Source organism: Oncorhynchus kisutch, unplaced genomic scaffold (assembly GCF_002021735.2).
Source record: "Oncorhynchus kisutch isolate 150728-3 unplaced genomic scaffold, Okis_V2 Okis01b-Okis20b_hom, whole genome shotgun sequence".
Lineage (NCBI taxonomy): Eukaryota > Metazoa > Chordata > Actinopteri > Salmoniformes > Salmonidae > Oncorhynchus > Oncorhynchus kisutch.
In genome coordinates, this window is record NW_022261978.1 from 2,685,266 (window position 1) to 2,705,371 (window position 20,106).

Here is a 20,106-nt window from a genome sequence, read left to right on the forward strand (position 1 = left end):
ACAAACACACACACACACACAGAAACAGAGAGATACACACACAGAGATACATACACACAAACACACACACACACACACACACACAGGAGTGTGTGGCCTTGAGGTGACGGTTGAGTACACCCCTCACTGTTTCTGTGTATACCTCTGGGAGAACATGGGGGAAGAGTGGTGTCCATGCACCACTGGAGATAGACACACAGAGAGTACACACACTGAGAACACACACAGACTGTCAATCACAATCCCCAATCTTATTTAACCCTTCACCGATTCCCTGTATCCCTCTCAGTCCTCTGAGAATCCTGAACCGCTACGACCCAGCGAATCACGCCTGTCATCTGTAGCTCAGATCTACTCACTCTCCTTCATATGACACACACACACACACACACACACACACTGGCCTAAATCATTGCTCATAGCCTCACAGAATCTGAAGTGGTTGTGGTGTGTGCCGTCTGCAATGGCAGACTTACCATTAGGCAGAAGAGGGAATTTGCCTGAGGCCTCACATTGTCCAGGGGCCTAATGAGCTGGGCTTCATTTAAAAAAAGAATACTAGTAATGTATAGATTTTAATATAATTTCTCCGCTTAAGGCCCCCCCCCCCCCCACACACTCCGTTTGACACACTCCTTGTCTCACACACACACACACACACACACACACTGTATCTCCAGTACACACAAAGCAGCTCCACACACACCTCTCCTTCAAGGCTGTGTAAACCATGTTGATTCTTTCAGGCTTTGCAGAAACCAGGAACTATGTACAGATGCCCAGACTGGGACGTCAATACACTTTTAAAGTTAAACAAGGTGTCAAAATTAAATAAAAACACGCCTTTCCAACTATTTCAAAACCGTTTTCATAACAGAACAGATTTTAAAAAACGGCAGATATTTTACAGCAGTGAGTTTCACCAGAGGTCATCATAAGAAGTTTTACAAATCTATAAAATAAAGTATATTCATAATTATTTTGGTCTCTGTTCAACAAATATACACACCTGCAAATAAATGATGCAAGTGCTGTCTTGGTAAGGGCTCTGGAGGGCTCCTAGTCTTGTTAAGGGCTCTGGAGGGCTCCTAGTCTTGGTAAGGGCTCTGGAGGGCTCCTAGTCTTGGTAAGGGCTCCTAGAACTCCTAGAATAACTTGATAGGCTACAGGAAGTGTAGGCTGCATTCTGCACCAGACTAGTGCTTGTCGTCCCTGTTATTTCCATGTAAAACCAGGGCCGTGTCCCAATTATCTCTCCTTGCTCCCAAAGTTTGTACACTGATTTCAAAGTTAATGACCGGGGTAAGACGCAAGGGTGAAACTCCCACTACGCCATACCTCGACCAACCCATCACTTTTAGATTGTACACTTCAGGAGAAAAGAGAGATTATTGAGACACACCCAGAGAATCCAGGAAGTGCTGACACCATTTGGGAAAGTCTCAGGAGGCACAGGTGCTGCTGGGAGCTGGAGTCTTCAAGGGCACCAGCTGGTCAGTGGATAGAGTAGACAGTGGACCGTCTTAAACCTGTAAAGAATGACAGAACATTCAATATGACGAAATATGTCATTATTAAACGTACAGAAATACAGTGAATGAACATTGAATCGACAAGTGAGATGATTGTTCTTTTTACAGCATCTGTAAAGGGCACATGCATATACATGACAAGCCTTACCAGGACCCTGGACAGCGTCTACCCCCGAACCATGAGGCTGCTAAACCAGACTGGCTATCCGGACTACCTGCATTAATCCTTTTTTAAACTAACTCACTCGCACGGACTCTACGCACACACACTCACACATACTTACACTGACACACCAACACACACACGCATACCGTATATACACACACACACATATACCGTATATACACACACACACACACACACATACCTTATATACACACACTACAAATGCCAACACACACATTACATGCACACTGATGCCACACACACATACACTCACACACACACACATACACACACACACACACATACACTCACACACACACACACACATACACTCACACACACACATACACACACACATACACACGTTCACACTCACCACATACGCTGCTGCCACTTCCTATTGTCTATCCTGTTGCCTGGTAACTTTACCCCTACCTATATGTACAGCACATAGCTACCACAACAATGTCTCTGTTCTATTATAAATGTTGGGACTTGTTGAACCCCAGCAGGCAGAGAAGAAGGATCTCCCCCTCTAGAGTCTGGTGTTGTGTTGCAGGATACTGGTAACTTTACCAAACGTTTTCCAGAAATCCCGGTTGTAAAACGACAGGAATCAGGAGGGAATAAGCAAGGAATTCCATAATCCAGCAACCAGGATTTGTGGAAAGGGATTTCTGGGAACGTTACTGGCATATTGCAACCCTGGCGTGGTTTCTGTCAAGGTTTCTTATCCTGAGGACAGGTTGGTACTGACCTGGAGGGATCATCCTCCTTGGAGAAGAGTCTATTCAGCTCTACACTGTTCATCTTGTTCTCAAACAGCCCATAACTAAGAGTCACCTAGAGAGAACACACACCATACAACTTAGAGGAGAGAAAACACATTACATGAGGCAGAAATGATTTGTGTGTGTATGTGTGCGTTCGTACATCCATGTGTGTGTGTGTGTGTGTGTGTGTGTGTGTGTGTGTGTGTGTGTGTGTGTGTGTGTGTGTGTGTGCATGCGTGCGTGCGTGCTTGACCTGTAGAGGTATATTGCTAGGTGTGTGTGTGTGTGTGTGTGTGTGTGTGTGTGTGTGTGTGTGTGTGTGTGTGTGTGTGTGTGTGTGTGTGTGTGTGTGTGTGTGTGTGTGTGTGTGTGTGTGTGTGTGTGTGTGTGTGTGTGTGTGTGTGTGTGTGTGTGTGTGTGCGTGCCTGACCTGTAGAGGTATATTGCTGGGCGTCAGCAGTAGCAGGTTCTCCAGGTGAGAGTGGAACATTGAACTGTGGACCATGGATATCCCCAGTCTTCTCTCTACGATGAATCCTACTGTACAGTCATCTGGCAGACGGATCACTGCTGACGTCTGCTCAAACCTGGGACCACTAGACACACAGATACACACACACACAGAGTCAGATATAGATACACCCACAATGACTCAAACCCAGACCGGACTGTCACACATACAGTCACATAAAGACAAGCATAAACACAGACTGTATGTCCAATGACCCAACACACACTGTCACATAAAGACAAGCATAAACACAGACTGTATGTCCAATGACCCAACACACACTGTCACATAAAGACAAGCATATATACAGACTGTATGTCCAATGACCCAACACACACTGTCACATAAAGACAAGCATATATACAGACTGTATGTCCAATGACCCAACACACACTGTCACATAAAGACAAGCATATATACAGACTGTATGTCCAATGACCCAACACACACTGTCACATACATTCACATATATAATGTACACTCTCTGACTCTCCATCTTTCACAGAGACAAACCCCTACACACACACCTGTTCTCATGGACTAGAGTTCCCTCTTGACCCAAACACACACACACACACACTCATACACAGACACACACACACACTCATACACAGACACACACACACTCCTCACCTAGCCCATGGAGCCATCTTCTCAGCTAGTCTGCGACTCAGACAGAAGCCTGCTCCTCCCGTGGCAAACCAGAACTGCACTTCTTTCTAGAAAGAAGAATACACACAGCCAATCACCAAGCAGAACAGCACCTCTTTCCAGAGGAACACACACAGTCAATCACCCAGCAGAACGGCACCTCTTTCTAGAAACACACACAGTCAATCACCAAGCAGAACGGCACCTCTCTTTGGAACAGTTAGCTTCAATACAAGACATGAACAGAGCAGAGAATTCCACCTTCCAGACAGAATGAACCATGTAAAGGTTGATGTGCTAGAACAGGTGGAGGAAACTCCCTCCATCCACAACGATGATACAACTCTCTCTGTGTCCTCAGTTTCCCTCAAACTCAGCTTATTCTGTGATGTACTTACAACGAGAGACTTTCTCAGTTCTCTCTGACTCACTTTGCTATGAGTCTGGCATATGCTACTTTTAAGCATTTCTAAAAGTACTGACATATTTTGTGTGCTATTTACCTTGTAAGTGATTAGCAAGGAGATCGTGTATGTTTATATTTGTGTAGCATTTGTCAAACGGACAATATATCTGTTATTTGTCTGGTATTTGTCCTGAAAATCAGATGGTGGGAGTTGTTGTGTATCTCATCGACGGGGCTGTAGTGGAGCAGGTTGAGTAGTGGAGCAGGTTGAGTAGTGGAGCAGGTTGAGTAGTGGAGCAGGTTGAGTAGTGGAGCAGGTTGAGTAGTGGAGCAGATTGAGTAGTGGAGCAGGTTGAGTAGTGGAGCAGGTTGAGCAGTGGAGCAGGTTGAGTAGTGGAGCAGGTTGAGCAGTGGAGCAGGTTGAGTAGTGGAGCAGGTTGAGTAGTGGAGCAGGTTGAGTAGTGGAGCAGGTTGAGTAGTGGAGCAGGTTGAGCAGTGGAGCAGGTTGAGCAGTGGAGCAGGTTGAGTAGTGGAGCAGGTTGAGTAGTGGAGCAGGTTGAGTAGTGGAGCAGGTTGAGTAGTGGAGCAGGTTGAGTAGTGGAGCATGTTGAGCAGTGGAGCAGGTTGAGCAGTGGAGCAGGTTGAGTAGTGGAGCAGGTTGAGTAGTGGAGCAGGTTGAGTAGTGGAGCAGGTTAAGTAGTGGAGCAGGTTGAGAGATTCAAGTTTCTTGGTGTCCACATCACCAACAAACTAACATGGTCCAAACACAGCAGAAGAGGGCATGACATCACCTATTCCCCCCCAGGAGACTGAAAACATTTGGCAGATCCTCAAAAGGTTCTACAGCTGCACCATCGAGAGCACCCTGGCTGGTTGCATCACTGCCTGGTACGGCAACTGCTCGGAGATCGAGGGGTACGACCCAGTACATCACCGGGGCCAAGCTTCCTGCCACCCAAAAATTGTCAAAGACTCCAGACACTCTAGTCATAGACTGTTCTCTCTGCTACCACATGGTAAGCGGTACCGGAGCACCAAGTCTAGGTCCAAGAGGCTTCTAAGCAGCTTCTACCCACAAGCCATAAGACTCCTGAACATCTAATCAAATGGCTATCCAGACTATTTACATTGCCCCCCATTTACCCTGCTGCTACTCTCTGTTATTACCTATGCATAGTCACTTCAATAACTCGATCTACATGTTCATATTACCTCAATTACCTGGACTAACCGGTGGCACATTGACCCTGTGCCAGTAGCCCCTGTATATAGCCTCGCTACTGCTATTTTAATGCTGCTCTAATTATTTGTTACATTTCTCTCTTTCTTTTTGTAGGTGTTTTTCTTACAACTGAATTTTTGGTTAAGGGCTTGTAAGTAAGCATTTCACTGAAAGGTTGTAAGGTTGTACCTGTTGTATTCAGAGCTTGTGACAAATAACATTTGATTTGATTTGTATCGGTTGCCGTGACAGCAGTGTAAATCACAACAGGTATGTGTATCATCATTCTCCCAAGGTCCTCTCCTCCTCCCTCTCTGGAGTCCCCCTCTCCTCCCCTCCTCTCATCCTCATCTCCTCTGACCTTGTGTTCCCTTTCTCTAGGGAGTCTGAGGCCTGTCCTACTGTCAATGCTAAATCTACTCTCTAACCAGGGAGGAGGAGGAGGAGGAGGAGAGAGAGAGGGAGAGAGGGAGAGAGAGAGAGAGAGAGAGAGAGACACTCAGGAACCAAGATACACTTGGGCTCAATACAGTCATTCAATCTACTGTAAATGAGACACACACTTACTCACACACACACATACAAGACACACGTTTAACTAGTGTGAGCATGTCTGTTTCTAAACCAATCGAATCGACCGATCCTGCTGGTTGACAGCCTATCCCCTGGGGTGTCTTTGACATGTCCACTTGATGACATGGTTCTTAGATCAATAACCAATAACATGCCAATCACCAATCAACCCTCTGGTTAGAAAAACACTCCACAGTGACTAAAACCCCATGAATGGATGGATCTACAATCATCCCTTCGTCCTTCCATCCCTCCATTCCTGATGAGAAGTGAATTGAAAGAGGAGAGATGTGGAATGACTTGAATAATTTATAGTGCTTGGCCAACTCTGTTTGAGGTTGAGAATTCCCATGGTAACCATCTTGGCATCAAACGGTCAAATATATCAGTGACCCCCTCAGGAAGGGAGACAAAAAGACACATTCCAGTGGCCACAGTAACATACTACTTAAAGAGATTATCCGGTACTTTTCAGATAGTAGTTCTGAAAGTACTGTCCATAAGCCAAAAGGGGTCCCCTAAAAATGTGCGAAACTACGGCTCATTATGTGCAGATATGGTCTCTCTCTCGCTCTGCATCTTGCTAGCTGCCACTCAAATGGCGAGGGGCTGAAGCTCATTGGCTGGAACATGAAATACTAGAGGGCTGGCCCACGTGGGTTAGGGTTATGTTTATTGAAATGTTTAAAACTAGGGGATTTTGTGACTAATTGACGTAAGACAGTCATTTTGGTCGTACATTGTGCATGTATGAACTACACATTGACACATCCAGCCCAAAGTGGGAGGTTTAGAGACTACTTAGTAGGCCCCAAAGTTCTCAAACGTATCTTTAACATCCCACGAGAACAAAGCATTGTATTGTTCATTGGAATATAGCTTTCGGCTCTATGCAGTGCATGGTGGGAGCGTACTGTCTTGTTGCTCTCCAGTAGTTCATGGGCCTTGATGGGGTGGTTGAGGCTAGGCTTGCCCACGTAGACATCACCATCTTGGGGGAAGGCTGAGAGCAGCGAGAGAAGAGCTCCAGGATTCACGTAGTTATCATCGTCAACATGACACAGCCACCTGGAAGGAGAGGGGACAACATAGGAATCGGTTCCAAACTGAAGTGAACAGTTGATCCCTTTCCTCTGTTCTAATTACAACCTAGGCTTGATTCCAAACTAAACACTGGGACCTTGTCTCTGCCCTTTCTTCTATCAGGCTTGAAGTCAAACCCTATAGTTTCGTACAAAATGTTCATAAAAATGTCTGGGAATTTACAACTTCTACTTTTTAACGCGATCTCTATGTCCTGTAAAGTGATAGTCTCTCTATGTCCTGTAAAGTGATAGTCTCTCTATGTCCTGTAAAGTGATAGTCTATCTATGTCCTGTAAAGTGATAGACTATCTATGTCCTGTAAAGTGATAGTCTATCTGTGCCCTGTAAAGTGATAGTCTATCTATGCCCTGTAAAGTGATAGTCTACCTGTGCCCTGTAAAGTGATAGACTATCTGTGCCCTGTAAAGTGATAGACTATCTGTGCCCTGTAAAGTGATAGACTATCTGTGTCCTGTAAAGTGATAGTCTATCTGTGCCCTGTAAAGTGATAGTCTCTCTATGTCCTGTAAAGTGATAGTCTATCTATGTCCTGTAAAGTGATAGTCTCTCTATGTCCTGTAAAGTGATAGTCTATCTATGTCCTGTAAAGTGATAGTCTATCTGTGCCCTGTAAAGTGATAGACTATCTGTGCCCTGTAAAGTGATAGTCTCTCTATGTCCTGTAAAGTGATAGTCTATCTATGTCCTGTAAAGTGATAGTCTCTCTATGTCCTGTAAAGTGATAGTCTATCTATGTCCTGTAAAGTGATAGTCTCTCTATGTCCTGTAAAGTGATAGTCTATCTATGTCCTGTAAAGTGATAGTCTCTCTATGTCCTGTAAAGTGATAGTCTATCTATGCCCTGTAAAGTGATAGTCTCTCTATGTCCTGTAAAGTGATAGTCTCTCTATGTCCTGTAAAGTGATAGTCTCTCTATGCCCTGTAAAGTGATAGACTATCTGTGCCCTGTAAAGTGATAGACTATCTGTGCTCTGTAAAGTGATAGACTATCTGTGCCCTGTAAAGTGGTAGGTTGGGCTGGTCACTCACTTCTTATCGGAGGCCATAAAGTGGTCATATTCAGCAGACATCTTACAGGACAGAGCCTGGTGACTGTGGTCCGACGGACAATCTGTCACAATCACATTGTAACCTGTATGTAAAAAAGAATTTCAGTCAGAGCACCTATCAATGTGTTCATTTTACAACACTCTGACATGAGACTTAAATGAGATTAAAACTGGAACTGTTGTCTAATAAACAACTATCACTATTAATCATTACAACTGTTAATACAACAAGTCTCTCCTTGCTTGTGATTGGTGGAGCTGAAGACCTACCTCTGGAGTTGATGTCTTCATCCTCCGTGTCTGTAAAGATGAACGTCTAGAGAAGGAGGAGAGAGAGATATAACACACACACACACACACCCCCCACACACACACACACACCCCCCCCCCCGCCCACACACACACACACACACACACACACACCCCACACACACACACACACACCCACACATACACACACCCCACACACACACACACATACCCCACACACACACATATACACACAGACACCCCCTCACACAGACAGCCCCCCCACACGGCACACACACGAAGCAAAATAATGGAGGACAGATTACTACTGACAGAAACAGGCTGCACCATTAGCTAGAGGGAAGACATGCACACAAACACAGTCACAGACCCACTTGAACCTTTGACCCTCGCTGCCATTACATTGAAGACAGTGTGACACAGCAGCACTACCCTCCCATTGGGAGATGACAAAGCCTTGACTTCTGCTCCCAACACTTCCTCTGTAGATTCAGAAAGCTAGTTCTCTCTCTCTCTCTCTCTCTCTCTCTCTCTCTCTCTCTAACAGACTCAGTGATCTAAACGGCATGCTATCTATTTCTATTTCCCTACAGTAGTACAGCACTGTGTAGCTGGTCCACCACTGACCTCTGTTGGTCACAACTAGCAACAACAGCAACCACTGAAACTACAGATACGTTATATATAGAAAAGTATGTGGACACCCCTTCAAATTTGTGGATTCGGCTATTTCAGCCACATCCGTTGCTGACAGTCCGACAAAATAATCTGGGGGATGCCAGAAGAACGCTACCTGCCCCAATAGTGCCAACTGTAAAGTTTGTTGGAGGAGGAATAATGGTCTGGGGCTGTTTTTCATGGTTCGGGCTAGGACCCATAGTTCCAGTGAAGGGAAATCTTAACACTACAGCATACAATGACATTCTAGACAATTCTGTGCTTCCAACATTGTGGCAACAGTTTGGGGAAGGCCCTTTCCTGTTTCAGCATGACAATGCCCACGTGCACAAAGCGAGGTCCATACAGAAGTGGTTTGTTGAGATCGGTGTGGAAGAACTTGACTGGCCTGCACAGAGCCCTGACCTCAACCCCCCACCTTTGGAATGAATTGGAACGCCGACTGGGAGCCAGGCCTAATCGCTCAACATCAGTGCCCAACCTCACTAATGTTCTTGTGGCTGAAAGCCTTCCCAGAAGAGTGGAGGCTGTTATAGCAGCAAAGGGGAGACTAACTCCATATTAATGCCCATGATTTTGTAATAAGATGTTCAATGAGCAGGTGTCCGCATACTTTTGGTCAGGTAGTGTAGAAGAGCCCTATCAGTGGGCTCCCACTCTAATATCATCCACAGTGTATGACTGCCAATGGAAGCACACACACAGTCTCTCTCTCTCTCACACACACACACACACACACACACACACACTGATATGGACAGTGACTGACTGCTGATCCAATCTTCCATAGGAAGTGATGGGGGTGGAGTACAGGGAGTGAAAGGGGGACCGAGGGAAGATAGGAGAGGGAGAGGGTGGAGATGGGTGTTGTTCCCTCAGTGTCTGGTACTCTTTCATCTGAGAGAGAAGAGATAGCAAGACGAGGATGTGTGTCTGTTTCAACTCTCTCCTAAGCATTATCAAACCATTACAGTTAAGCTATAAAACTCCTCCTGAGGTGACAGGACCGTCCCAAATGGCACCCTATTCTGAATATAGTGCACTATGTAGGGAATAGGATGGCATTTGGGACGTATCCTAGAGCAGCCTCTGGGGGATAAAACAGTGTTTTACGGGGTGTAATTCACCACGGGGTGTAATATAATAGAGTAGCCTCTGGGGGGATAAAACAGTGTTTTACGGGGTGTAATTCACCACGGGGTGTAATATAATAGAGTAGCCTCTGGGGGGATAAACAGTGTTTTACGGGGTGTAATTCACCACGGGGTGTAATATAATAGAGTAGCCTCTGGGGGGATAAAACAGTGTTTTACGGGGTGTAATTCACCACGGGGTGTAATATAATAGAGTAGCCTCTGGGGGGATAAAACAGTGTTTTACGGGGTGTAATTCACCACGGGGTGTAATATAATAGAGCAGCTCCTCTCCTCCTGATATCTCTCTCTCTCCTTCTCTCCCTATCTCTCATTCTCTCTGTGTGTGTGTGATGGTGTTTGTGTGTGTGTGTGTGTGTGTGTGTGTGTGTGTGTGTGTGTGTGTGTGTGTGTGTGTGTGTGTGTGCCTGCCCACGGCTTTACATTAACCTAAGTGATCGCCTTAATAGCTTTAGTGCACTAGATGAACTGCATGTATCTATCATAGAGCCCTGTCTTCCCACTACAACACACACACACACCCACACACCCACACCCATGTGATCTGCACTCCATCTATCTCCATTGAAACAACAGTACAGCCTCCCTCTACCTCTCATATTGAGTATAGCTACCTCTAAATCTTCCCTTCAGCCATTTTATAGCCCTCCTCTTCCTCTCCTCCCCCTAGCCCCCTGTGGGTATTTTTCTTTCTTCTCCTCCGCATCCCTCCATCCCATCACTCGTTCAAAGGAGGAGTAATTCACAGATCGATTCCCTGGTGATGAAACCAAAAGAGGCGCTGCTTGACTCAGGACCCAGAGGCCCTGTGTCATTAGTTTCCTCCCTGACAGTCATAAGTCAGGCAACTGCACCAGCACCACGGCTCCATAATGTCCGCTAGGCCCCTATCATTCTGCCTGGGCTAAAGAGGCTGAAGAGCCAAGATGGCTGGCAGTGGCTCGTAAACTAGACAGTGGGAGTTGACTGGGGGAGGGAGGGAGGGAGGGAGGGAGGGAGGGAGAGAGAGAGAGAGAGAGATAGAGAGAGAGAGAGAGAGAGAGAGAGAGAGAGAGAGAGAGGGAGAGAGAGAGAGAGAGAGAGAGAGAGAGAGAGAGAGAGGGGGAGAGAGAGAGAGAGAGAGAGAGAGAGAGAGAGAGAGAGAGAGAGAGAGAGAGAGAGAGAGAGAGAGAGAGAGAGAGAGAGAGAGAGAGAGAGAGAGAGAGAGAGAGAGAGAGAGAGAGAGAGAGAGAGAGAGAGAGAGGGAGAGAGAGAGGATAAATCTGTCTCTTTTACTCCTGCTGTAAAACATAGCTGGATAGATTTCTCTCCTATAGATTTCTCTCCTATAGAGTGTAATGCAGCTATAGAGTGTAATGCAGCTGGGTCCTGTATCAGTGTACTACTGTGACTTTAAATCATCTGTCTCTTCTAATGGAGTATGGACAGGAGTACATGGATGATCTTTTGTGCTGTATTGTTTTGACACACACACACACAACACAACACACACAACACAACACAACACACACACAACACTACTACAGGATGCTGTGTGTGTCTGTGTGTTTGCTGTCTGTGCCAGGGTGACGCCACAGCCGCACGGCAACAAGGCTGAAACGGAAACTGATCTGAGAACAGGAAGTCTATGAAGAGAACATAGAACTGTGTGTGTGTGTGTGTGTGTGTGTGTGTGTGTGTGTGTGTGTGTGTGTGTGTGTGTGTGTGTGTGTGTGTGTGTGTGTGTGTGTGTGTGTGTGTGTGTGTGTGTGTGTGTGTGTGTGTGTGTGTGTGTGTGTTAGGGTCGAGAAAAACAAATAGCCAGAATCTTTGCGTTAAAGTTCCACTTGTAAGAAACGAAAATAAGCAACATTAGACTATATACACATCATCTGTGGATAGTAGCCATGACAACACTGTTGGAGGGAAAACATTTCCTCTGAGGTTCTACAGAGCTTCCGTTCTGACTCTCAGCTGAATAGAGAGAGGGGGGGGAGAGAGAGAGAGAGAGAGAGAGAGAGGGGGGGGGGGGGGGTGAAAGAGAGAGAAGAGAGAGAGAGAGAGAGAGAGAGAGAGAGAGAGAGAGAGAGAGAGACGGGTGAAAGAGAGAGAGCTGATGATTTCACTTCTCTAAAACTAAGACTAAAGTTAATATCTGCTGAGGACCAAACCACGAGTCACCCTGTCTGTCCATCTGAATCACTAGCTGATGAGAAAGTGTAGAGATATTTTTATGACCTGAAGAAATCGCTGACATTTGCCTACTTCTTCAGAGAAAAGGCACATATAAAATGTGCCTCATAGTTTGAGGAATTAGGTACCTGGGTGGAACAATGTGTTTTAAACATGTATTGGGAACACTATCACTGTCTATGAGAACCAGACATGTATTGGAACACTATCATTGTCTATGAGAACCAGACATGTATTGGGAACACTATCACTGTCTATGAGAACCAGACATGTATTGGGAACACTATCACTGTCTATGAGAACCAGACATGTATTGGGAACACTATCACTGTCTATGAGAACCAGACATGTATTGGGAACACTATCACTGTCTATGAGAACCAGACATGTATTGGGAACACTATCACTGTCTATGAGAACCAGACATGTATTGGGAACACTATCACTGTCTATGAGAACCAAACATGTATTGGGAACACTATCACTGTCTATGAGAACCAGACATGTATTGGGAACACTATCACTGTCTATGAGAACCAAACATGTATTGGGAACACTATCACTGTCTATGAGAACCAAACATGTATTGGGAACACTATCACTGTCTATGAGAACCAAACATGTATTGGGAACACTATCACTGTCTATGAGAACCAGACATGTATTGGGAACACTATCACTGTCTATGAGAACCAGACATGTATTGGGAACACTATCACTGTCTATAAGAACCAGACATGTATTGGGAACACTATCACTGTCTATGAGAACCAGACATATATTGGGAACACTATCACTGTCTATGAGAACCAAACATGGAATGATAAGTGCCAACTGCCAATGAAGTATGTGTTTGACAACTTTTACAATAAAAAGTACCCCATGTATATCTGTGCGTGCGTGGTTGCGTGCGTGCGTGTGTGTGTGCATGTGTGTGCGTGCGTGCGTGTGTGTGTGTGTGTATGTGCGTGTATGTGTGTGTGTGTGTGTGCGTGCGTGCGTGTGTGCGTGTGTGTGTGTGTGTGTATGTGCGTGTATGTGTGCGTATGCGTGCGTGCATGTGTGCATGTGTGCGTGTGCGTGCATGCGTGTGCGTGTGGGTAATTTGCTACCCTTACTATACAGCCAAACCTAACACAACATCAATGGGACTACTAGACTACTCCTCACATATGCTTCACTATAACTCTGATACACAGTCTGATAGTGAAAAGCGCCAGTCATGTTGACTCAGTGTAGAAAGTAGTGAAGTAGGAAGTGCTGCTTTGTTCTGTAAAGAACATGACTGTTCAAAACAGGAAGAGGACCAGCTGAGTTGGGCCATAGTGACTAAATTAGGTGTTTCTCAATCAACAGGCCCTCTGGCCCTAAGAACTGAACAATAACTGTTAGGTTACCTACCATGTAATAACTGTAGACCCCTTCCCATGTTACCACTGTACACCTACCATGTTACCACTGTGCACCTACCATGTTACCACTGTGCACCTACCATGTAATAACTGTAGAGCTATTCTCATGTTACCACTGTGCACCTACCATGTTACCACTGTGCACCTACCATGTTACCACTGTGCACCTACCATGGTACCACTGTGCACCTACCATGTTACCACTGTGCACCTACCATGTTACCACTGTACCCCTACCATGTTACCACTGTACACCTACCATGTTACCACTGTGCACCTACCATGTAATAACTGTAGAGCTATTCTCAAGTTACCACTGTACACCTACCATGTAATAACTGTAGACCTCTTCCCATGTTACCACTGTGCACCTACCATGTTACCACTGTGCACCTACCATGTTACCACTGTGCACCTACCATGTAATAACTGCAGACCTCTTCCCATGTTACCACTGTGCACCTACCATGTAATAACTGTAGACCTCTTCCCATGTTACCACTGTGCACCTACCATGTTACCACTGTACACCTACCATGTTACCACTGTGCACCTACCATGTAATAACTGCAGACCTCTTCCCATGTTACCACTGTGCACCTACCATGTAATAACTGTAGAGCTATTCTCATGTTACCACTGTACACCTACCATGTTACCACTGTGCACCTACCATGTTACCACTGTGTACCTACCATGTTACCACTGTACACATACCATGTTACCACTGTACACCTACCATGTAATAACTGTAGACCTATTCCTATGTTACCACTGTGCACCTACCATGTTACCACTGTGCACCTACCATGTTACCACTGTACACATACCATGTTACCACTGTAGAGCTATTCTCATGTTACCACTGTACACCTACCATGTTACCACTGTAGAGCTAATCTCATGTTACCACTGTACACAAACCATGTTACCACTGTAGAGCTGTTCTCATGTTACCACTGTAGAGCTGTTCTCATGTTACCACTGTAGAGCTATTCCCATGTTACCACTGCACACCTACCATGTTACCACTGTAGACCTATTCTCATGTTACCACTGTACACCTACCATGTTACCACTGCACACCTACCATGTGATAACTGTGCATAATGGGACTGTTGAGGCTATTGGTTATCCCATGTCACTAATCAGTGATATCTAGGTTATTGCAATAAAATGACTCTAAACTAGGCCTACAGTAAAGCAAAAAGACAGTGATATGAGTATTTTTGACATTTGTAGGCTACTTTATCCCCAAAAAGTTCAATGTTACTTGATAATTGAATGGTCCCCCGTCAAAGTACCCTATAACATTAGGTAACATTTTAAAAAACTTTGATGAATACGTGCTGGACCAATCAATCACACTCACGTGCTCCTTGGTCTTGGAGATCCACGTCTCGAGGAGGAGAGAGAGGCGCGTGCCATGGAACCTCCCGGTGCTCTTCACCGCGAGGAAGATGTCCGTTAACCTCAACAGGGATGGAGTGATGACAACCCTTCTCTGTTCCAAAGCCCTCAACTTGTCTCTCCTTCTCTGTATCTCCGCTTGTAAGCCACCAACAGTCTGGTTCATAGTAGAGACAGCGGCGGGTTGTCGAGGAAACTTGGCCGGCTTTGGTGACTCCTTTGCCGCGGAGAGAGGCGTCTCTTGAATCGAGCGCAGTAAGTCTCCCCCGAACGGATTGTGAATAGAATTGAGTTTGTGGAGATTCCGCGTCCTTAGTTGAAAGTCCACGATTAAAACGATGAAGAACATTAATATAAAAACAGGGAGTGCCCGAAGCATCCTCCTTCTATGCATGATGAACTGAGATTGTAGGCTATTTGATTTGAAGAGGGATAGAAAGTGTCTGTGATCAAGGGAGTATTATGTCTCGACCCGTTGAACACATCCACAACTTCCTTCTGTCATGTATTCTGATCTAATTTAGTGATCATCCTCCAATGACAAGCGCCTTCCGTTGACAAATCATTCTGACACTGCCCCACGTATTTTATATGGGCTATAAATTCATTTTTGTTATGACAATTTTAAGTTTTAAAAAGTTTGCTGTCCACTCATTGTGACCTTAAATATGAAATTATCCACATCGAAGTTGTAAAGTGTATTCTCAAACTAATATGCATTTCTCTGGCAACTTCCTTTTATAACGGTCTCTCTCACCAACTGTCGACTTTTCTATGAACCATTTTCTTTCATGAGTTTGACATTCTTGTCTTATGTGAGTCTGTCTGGTCTCGTAGCTACACAACGGTCTTCCTACCTGTCACTTCTCTCTCGAGTTTCAGCGCCAGCGGAAGGGAGGAGATATGTCTCATTCGTTCACTCACCACTGCAACCACTCCGCCTCTTCCCTTCGGTAAAGGCACCGTGCGTAATTTGAATGGCAAATTAACAGTAGAGAGGACGCATTAAATCCCATTGGGATTTAGTAACGTTTTTATTGTTTTAATCCACATACCAATTTTAACATTGTATTTGTAACAGAAAGTAACATAACGTTTGATGAATAATAACGTTTAGTGACACTTCCACTAGTCAGTGCACATCTTCCAGAGCCTCCATCCATAGGCTAGGACTCACCATTTTAAAGAATCCCCCCCAAAACTACATTGTAAAATAGAAAAGACAATTCCTGACAGCTTTTGAAACTGATGAGACACTACCAGTCAGACAAGCAATAGGGTGGGCTATTTTCTGAATGAGAACATTCATTGTAAAAACCCATCTAATCTTCCCTCTCTCTCCCTTTCTCTCTCACTCTCTTTCTCTCCAGGGAGAGAATCTCGTACCAGAGATGAGTTCTTGCATGTGGCACAAAAGCCCAGACTGTTTATGGGTTAATCCTCAACAGGTTCTGTCCATTTCTGACATGACTAGGAGCTTAACTGTTACTGGCAATGCCCAAATAATTCTCCCGCCGCCTCCCAAATGGCACCCTATTCCCTAGTGCGTTATTTTTGGCCAGGGTCATAGGGCTCTGGGCAAATGTAGTGCACTGTGTAGGGGATAGGATTCTATTTGTGATGGAGCCTTCATCTATAGATGTGGGGGAAGGAAGCTGCAAGACAACTGCATAGCGTGCAGGGGCTTGATCTGAAGTATGACTAAATGAATAGTCCAGACTGATAAGGACTTGTCAGAGGCTACAGGGGTTCATTTATGCAGAGAGAGAGAGAAGCACATAGGCTAGTAGAGGTTAATGAATGTCATCACACCAGAGATGGATTTGATGAATTATCAATCATCATGCATGCCCATTGCCCACATCATGTTCCCCAAGCGTTGCCAATTAGAGCCGTAATTATGGTGTGCAGTAGGGCCTAATCGCTGCAGAGGCCACAGTCAATCAGAAAAGGCCTGTCACAGATCAAACTCGTCCTAATTGTGGTGGTAGGGAAGCAGGGGTTCTCAGAAGAGTTGTGACTTGCCCCAGGCAAAACTCTGGACCTTTGGCTCCAAATCAGATTCCGCTTTAGGCTAATATTCAGTTTTACAGTCTTGTATGCAATATTTCTGCTTGTAGAATAGTCACACAACACTGTCTGTATCCCAGTAAGCATCACATTACTTTAGGCTCGTTCTTGTCTTTGCATACAGTATATAGGCTATCCTCCCCTTTCAGGGGCAGCGTTTGATAACAGAGAGAAAGAGAAGTCGATAAAGAGAAAGAGGCTGATACAATTAATTCACCAGAGAATCAACGAGAGGGGACAAACGCGCAACCTTCATCCGCACCTTTGTTTGTTTGTCCTTTCTCAGCCTTCTCTTCTTACCATCCATCCCTCCATCCCTCACTTCACTCCTACTGACCAGCTGCCTTCCTTTCTCTCTCTCTCTTTCTCCTCCACCTCCCTACCTCCATTCCCACATCCCCCGGTCTCTTTCTTTCTTTCTCATCCATCCCCTCCCCTCCACCCAATCCCACATCCATCCGCTCAGTCCCCCAGGTAAACCCTAGACGTCCTGGGCACACCCCAGCTAGGCAAGGCCCAGGATCAGTTTACGGCCTAGCTGAAAAGGCCCTTTTAAAACAGCAAGTACATTGCTCTCCACTTTGAACAAAGACCCAGAGAGTCAAGGGAGCCTTTTAGCAGGGCTTTGTATCTCGGCCCCAATCTATACAGAGGAACAAGGATGCATCCTAAATGGCACCCTGTTACCTATAGGCCCCTTGGTAAAAAGTAGTGCACTAAATAGAGAATAGGGTGCAATTTGGGACGCAAACCAGACAGGGGATTAGACTGTGTTCAAGTGTGGCTTTTTATTGGAGATAGATAAAAGAGGTTTATCCTACAAGTCCTTTACTATAGAAATGAATAAATAACTCTTTATACACTTTCAAATGTGGCAAAGGTGTCATTTATATGAATTAGACAATGCACCTACAGCACTGCAGGCTACAGAGTCACATTCACATCCCATACATGACAAATGGTCTGATACCCATGAAGCCAATTTACAGTAATATGTAAATGTATAAGACTAAGCTATGGATGGGCTCCGGTCCTATATAGCCATTTAGGTCAAGCCAGGCAATTCAAAGATCTGCACAAATGAACTGATGTGACTTTTACACAATCATTCAAATAACAAAAAGCTTCATTTCTTGTTTACGTGCAGTGCACGTTTGGGGCTAGTAGGTGTTGTAACGGCTGTCTTCCTCCTCCGACGAGGAGGAGGAGTAGTAAGGATCAGAGGACCAATGCGCAGCGTGGTACATACTAAAACAAAGACAAATCAAAGGAACTAAGGTCAGAACGTGACAGGTGTCATCAAATACCTCCATCACTCAAGGGAGACATGGTCATCTGACCCTGAATACAGAGCAATGAGGCTGGGCTGAAGTCGAGCGCTAATTCCCTTTAGCACGGAGGGAACCACTCAGCAGGGGGGTACTTACCTCCAGAAGGAAGGTAGATAGAGTGTCCTTCTGTGGGAAAGAGAGAGCTAAGCGATGGGGGGGTCAGGTCAAATCTTAAGTACCTGACAATCCACCTCTTCACCTCCAACCCTCCATCTGAACACACGCGCGCACACACACACAGACATACACATACACATACACATACACACACACACACACACACACACACACACGTACTATCTTGTCCGTCACATGATCCTCCAACGTTATGTGTGTATATAGGTGTGTGCATCATATTACATTAAGGTAAGACCACATGCCTGAACAGGTGACATATGTGACTGGATACCTGAACAGGTGACCTATATGACTGGATACCTGAACAGGTGACCTATATGAATGGATACCTGAACAGGTGACCTATATGAATGGATACCTGAACAGGTGACCTATATGAATGGATACCTGAACAGGTGACCTATATGAATGGATACCTGAACAGGTGACCTATATGACTGGATACCTGAACAGGTGACCTATATGAATGGATACCTGAACAGGTGACCTATATGAATGGATACCTGAACAGGTGACCTATATGAATGGATACCTGAACAGGTAACCTATATGACTGGGGACCTGAAAAGGTGACCTATATGACTGGGGACCTGAAAAGGTGACCTATATGACTGGATTCCTGAACAGGTAACATATATGACTGGGTACCTGAACAGGTAACCTATATGACTGGGTACCTGAACAGGTAACCTATATGACTGGGTACCTGAACAGGTAACCTATATGACTGGGTTAGAGTCTAGTGGATTTTCAGTGCTCCTTGACAGCTGGGGGTAAAATAGGTTCACACACACACACACACACACACACACACACACACACACACACACACACACACACACACACACAGTAATAAGTGACTGACAAGTCTCTTCTCTTACAGTAATCTGAATCGACAGCACTTGGTTCACGTGAATTTAATTACAATCCAAGTTAAATTGCCGAATGGTAATTGACTCGTGCTTGTGTAATTCGGTGTCTTTCCGAGATCTTACAGAAGATGGCAGTATAGTACAATAATTTAGAAAAAAAAGAGAGTCAGTGAGAAAGGGAAAGTGTGTGCATGTGTGTTTGAGAGACAGAGAGAGAGAGAGAGAGAGAGAGAGAGAGAGTTTTGCAAGACACTCTCGGGAATCAAGATACACTTGGGCTCAATACAGTCATTCATTCTACTATAAATGAGAAACACACTTACTCACACACACACATACAAGGCACACGTGTATCTAGTGTGAGCATGTCTGTTTCTAAACCAATCGAATCGACCGATCCTGCTGGTTGACAGCCTATCCCCTGGGGTGTCTTTGACACGTCCACTTGATGACATGGTTCTTAGATCAATAACCAATAACATGCCAATCACCAATCAACCCTCTGGTTAGAAAAACACTCCACAGTGACTAAAACCCCATGAATGGATGGATCTGCAATCATCCCTTCGTCCTTCCATCCCTGCGTTCCTGATGAGAAGTGAATTGAAAG

At 45.1% G+C, this 20,106-nt stretch overlaps 1 protein-coding gene across 1 annotated transcript; it reads right to left on the reverse strand.

Moving 5' to 3' along the window:
* Positions 1–844: 844 nt before the first annotated feature.
* On the reverse strand, positions 845–16,127 carry LOC109880963 (beta-1,3-N-acetylglucosaminyltransferase manic fringe). The gene is made up of 8 exons (XM_031811278.1): positions 15,048–16,127; positions 8,260–8,305; positions 7,970–8,072; positions 6,749–6,902; positions 3,616–3,701; positions 2,902–3,067; positions 2,456–2,541; positions 845–1,529 (listed from the first exon to the last, which is right to left on the reverse strand). The coding sequence occupies exons 1-8, from the start codon at positions 15,477–15,479 to the stop codon at positions 1,478–1,480; spliced, it is 1,125 nt and encodes a 374-aa protein (XP_031667138.1). The 5' UTR covers positions 15,480–16,127; the 3' UTR covers positions 845–1,477.
* Positions 16,128–20,106: the final 3,979 nt, after the last annotated feature.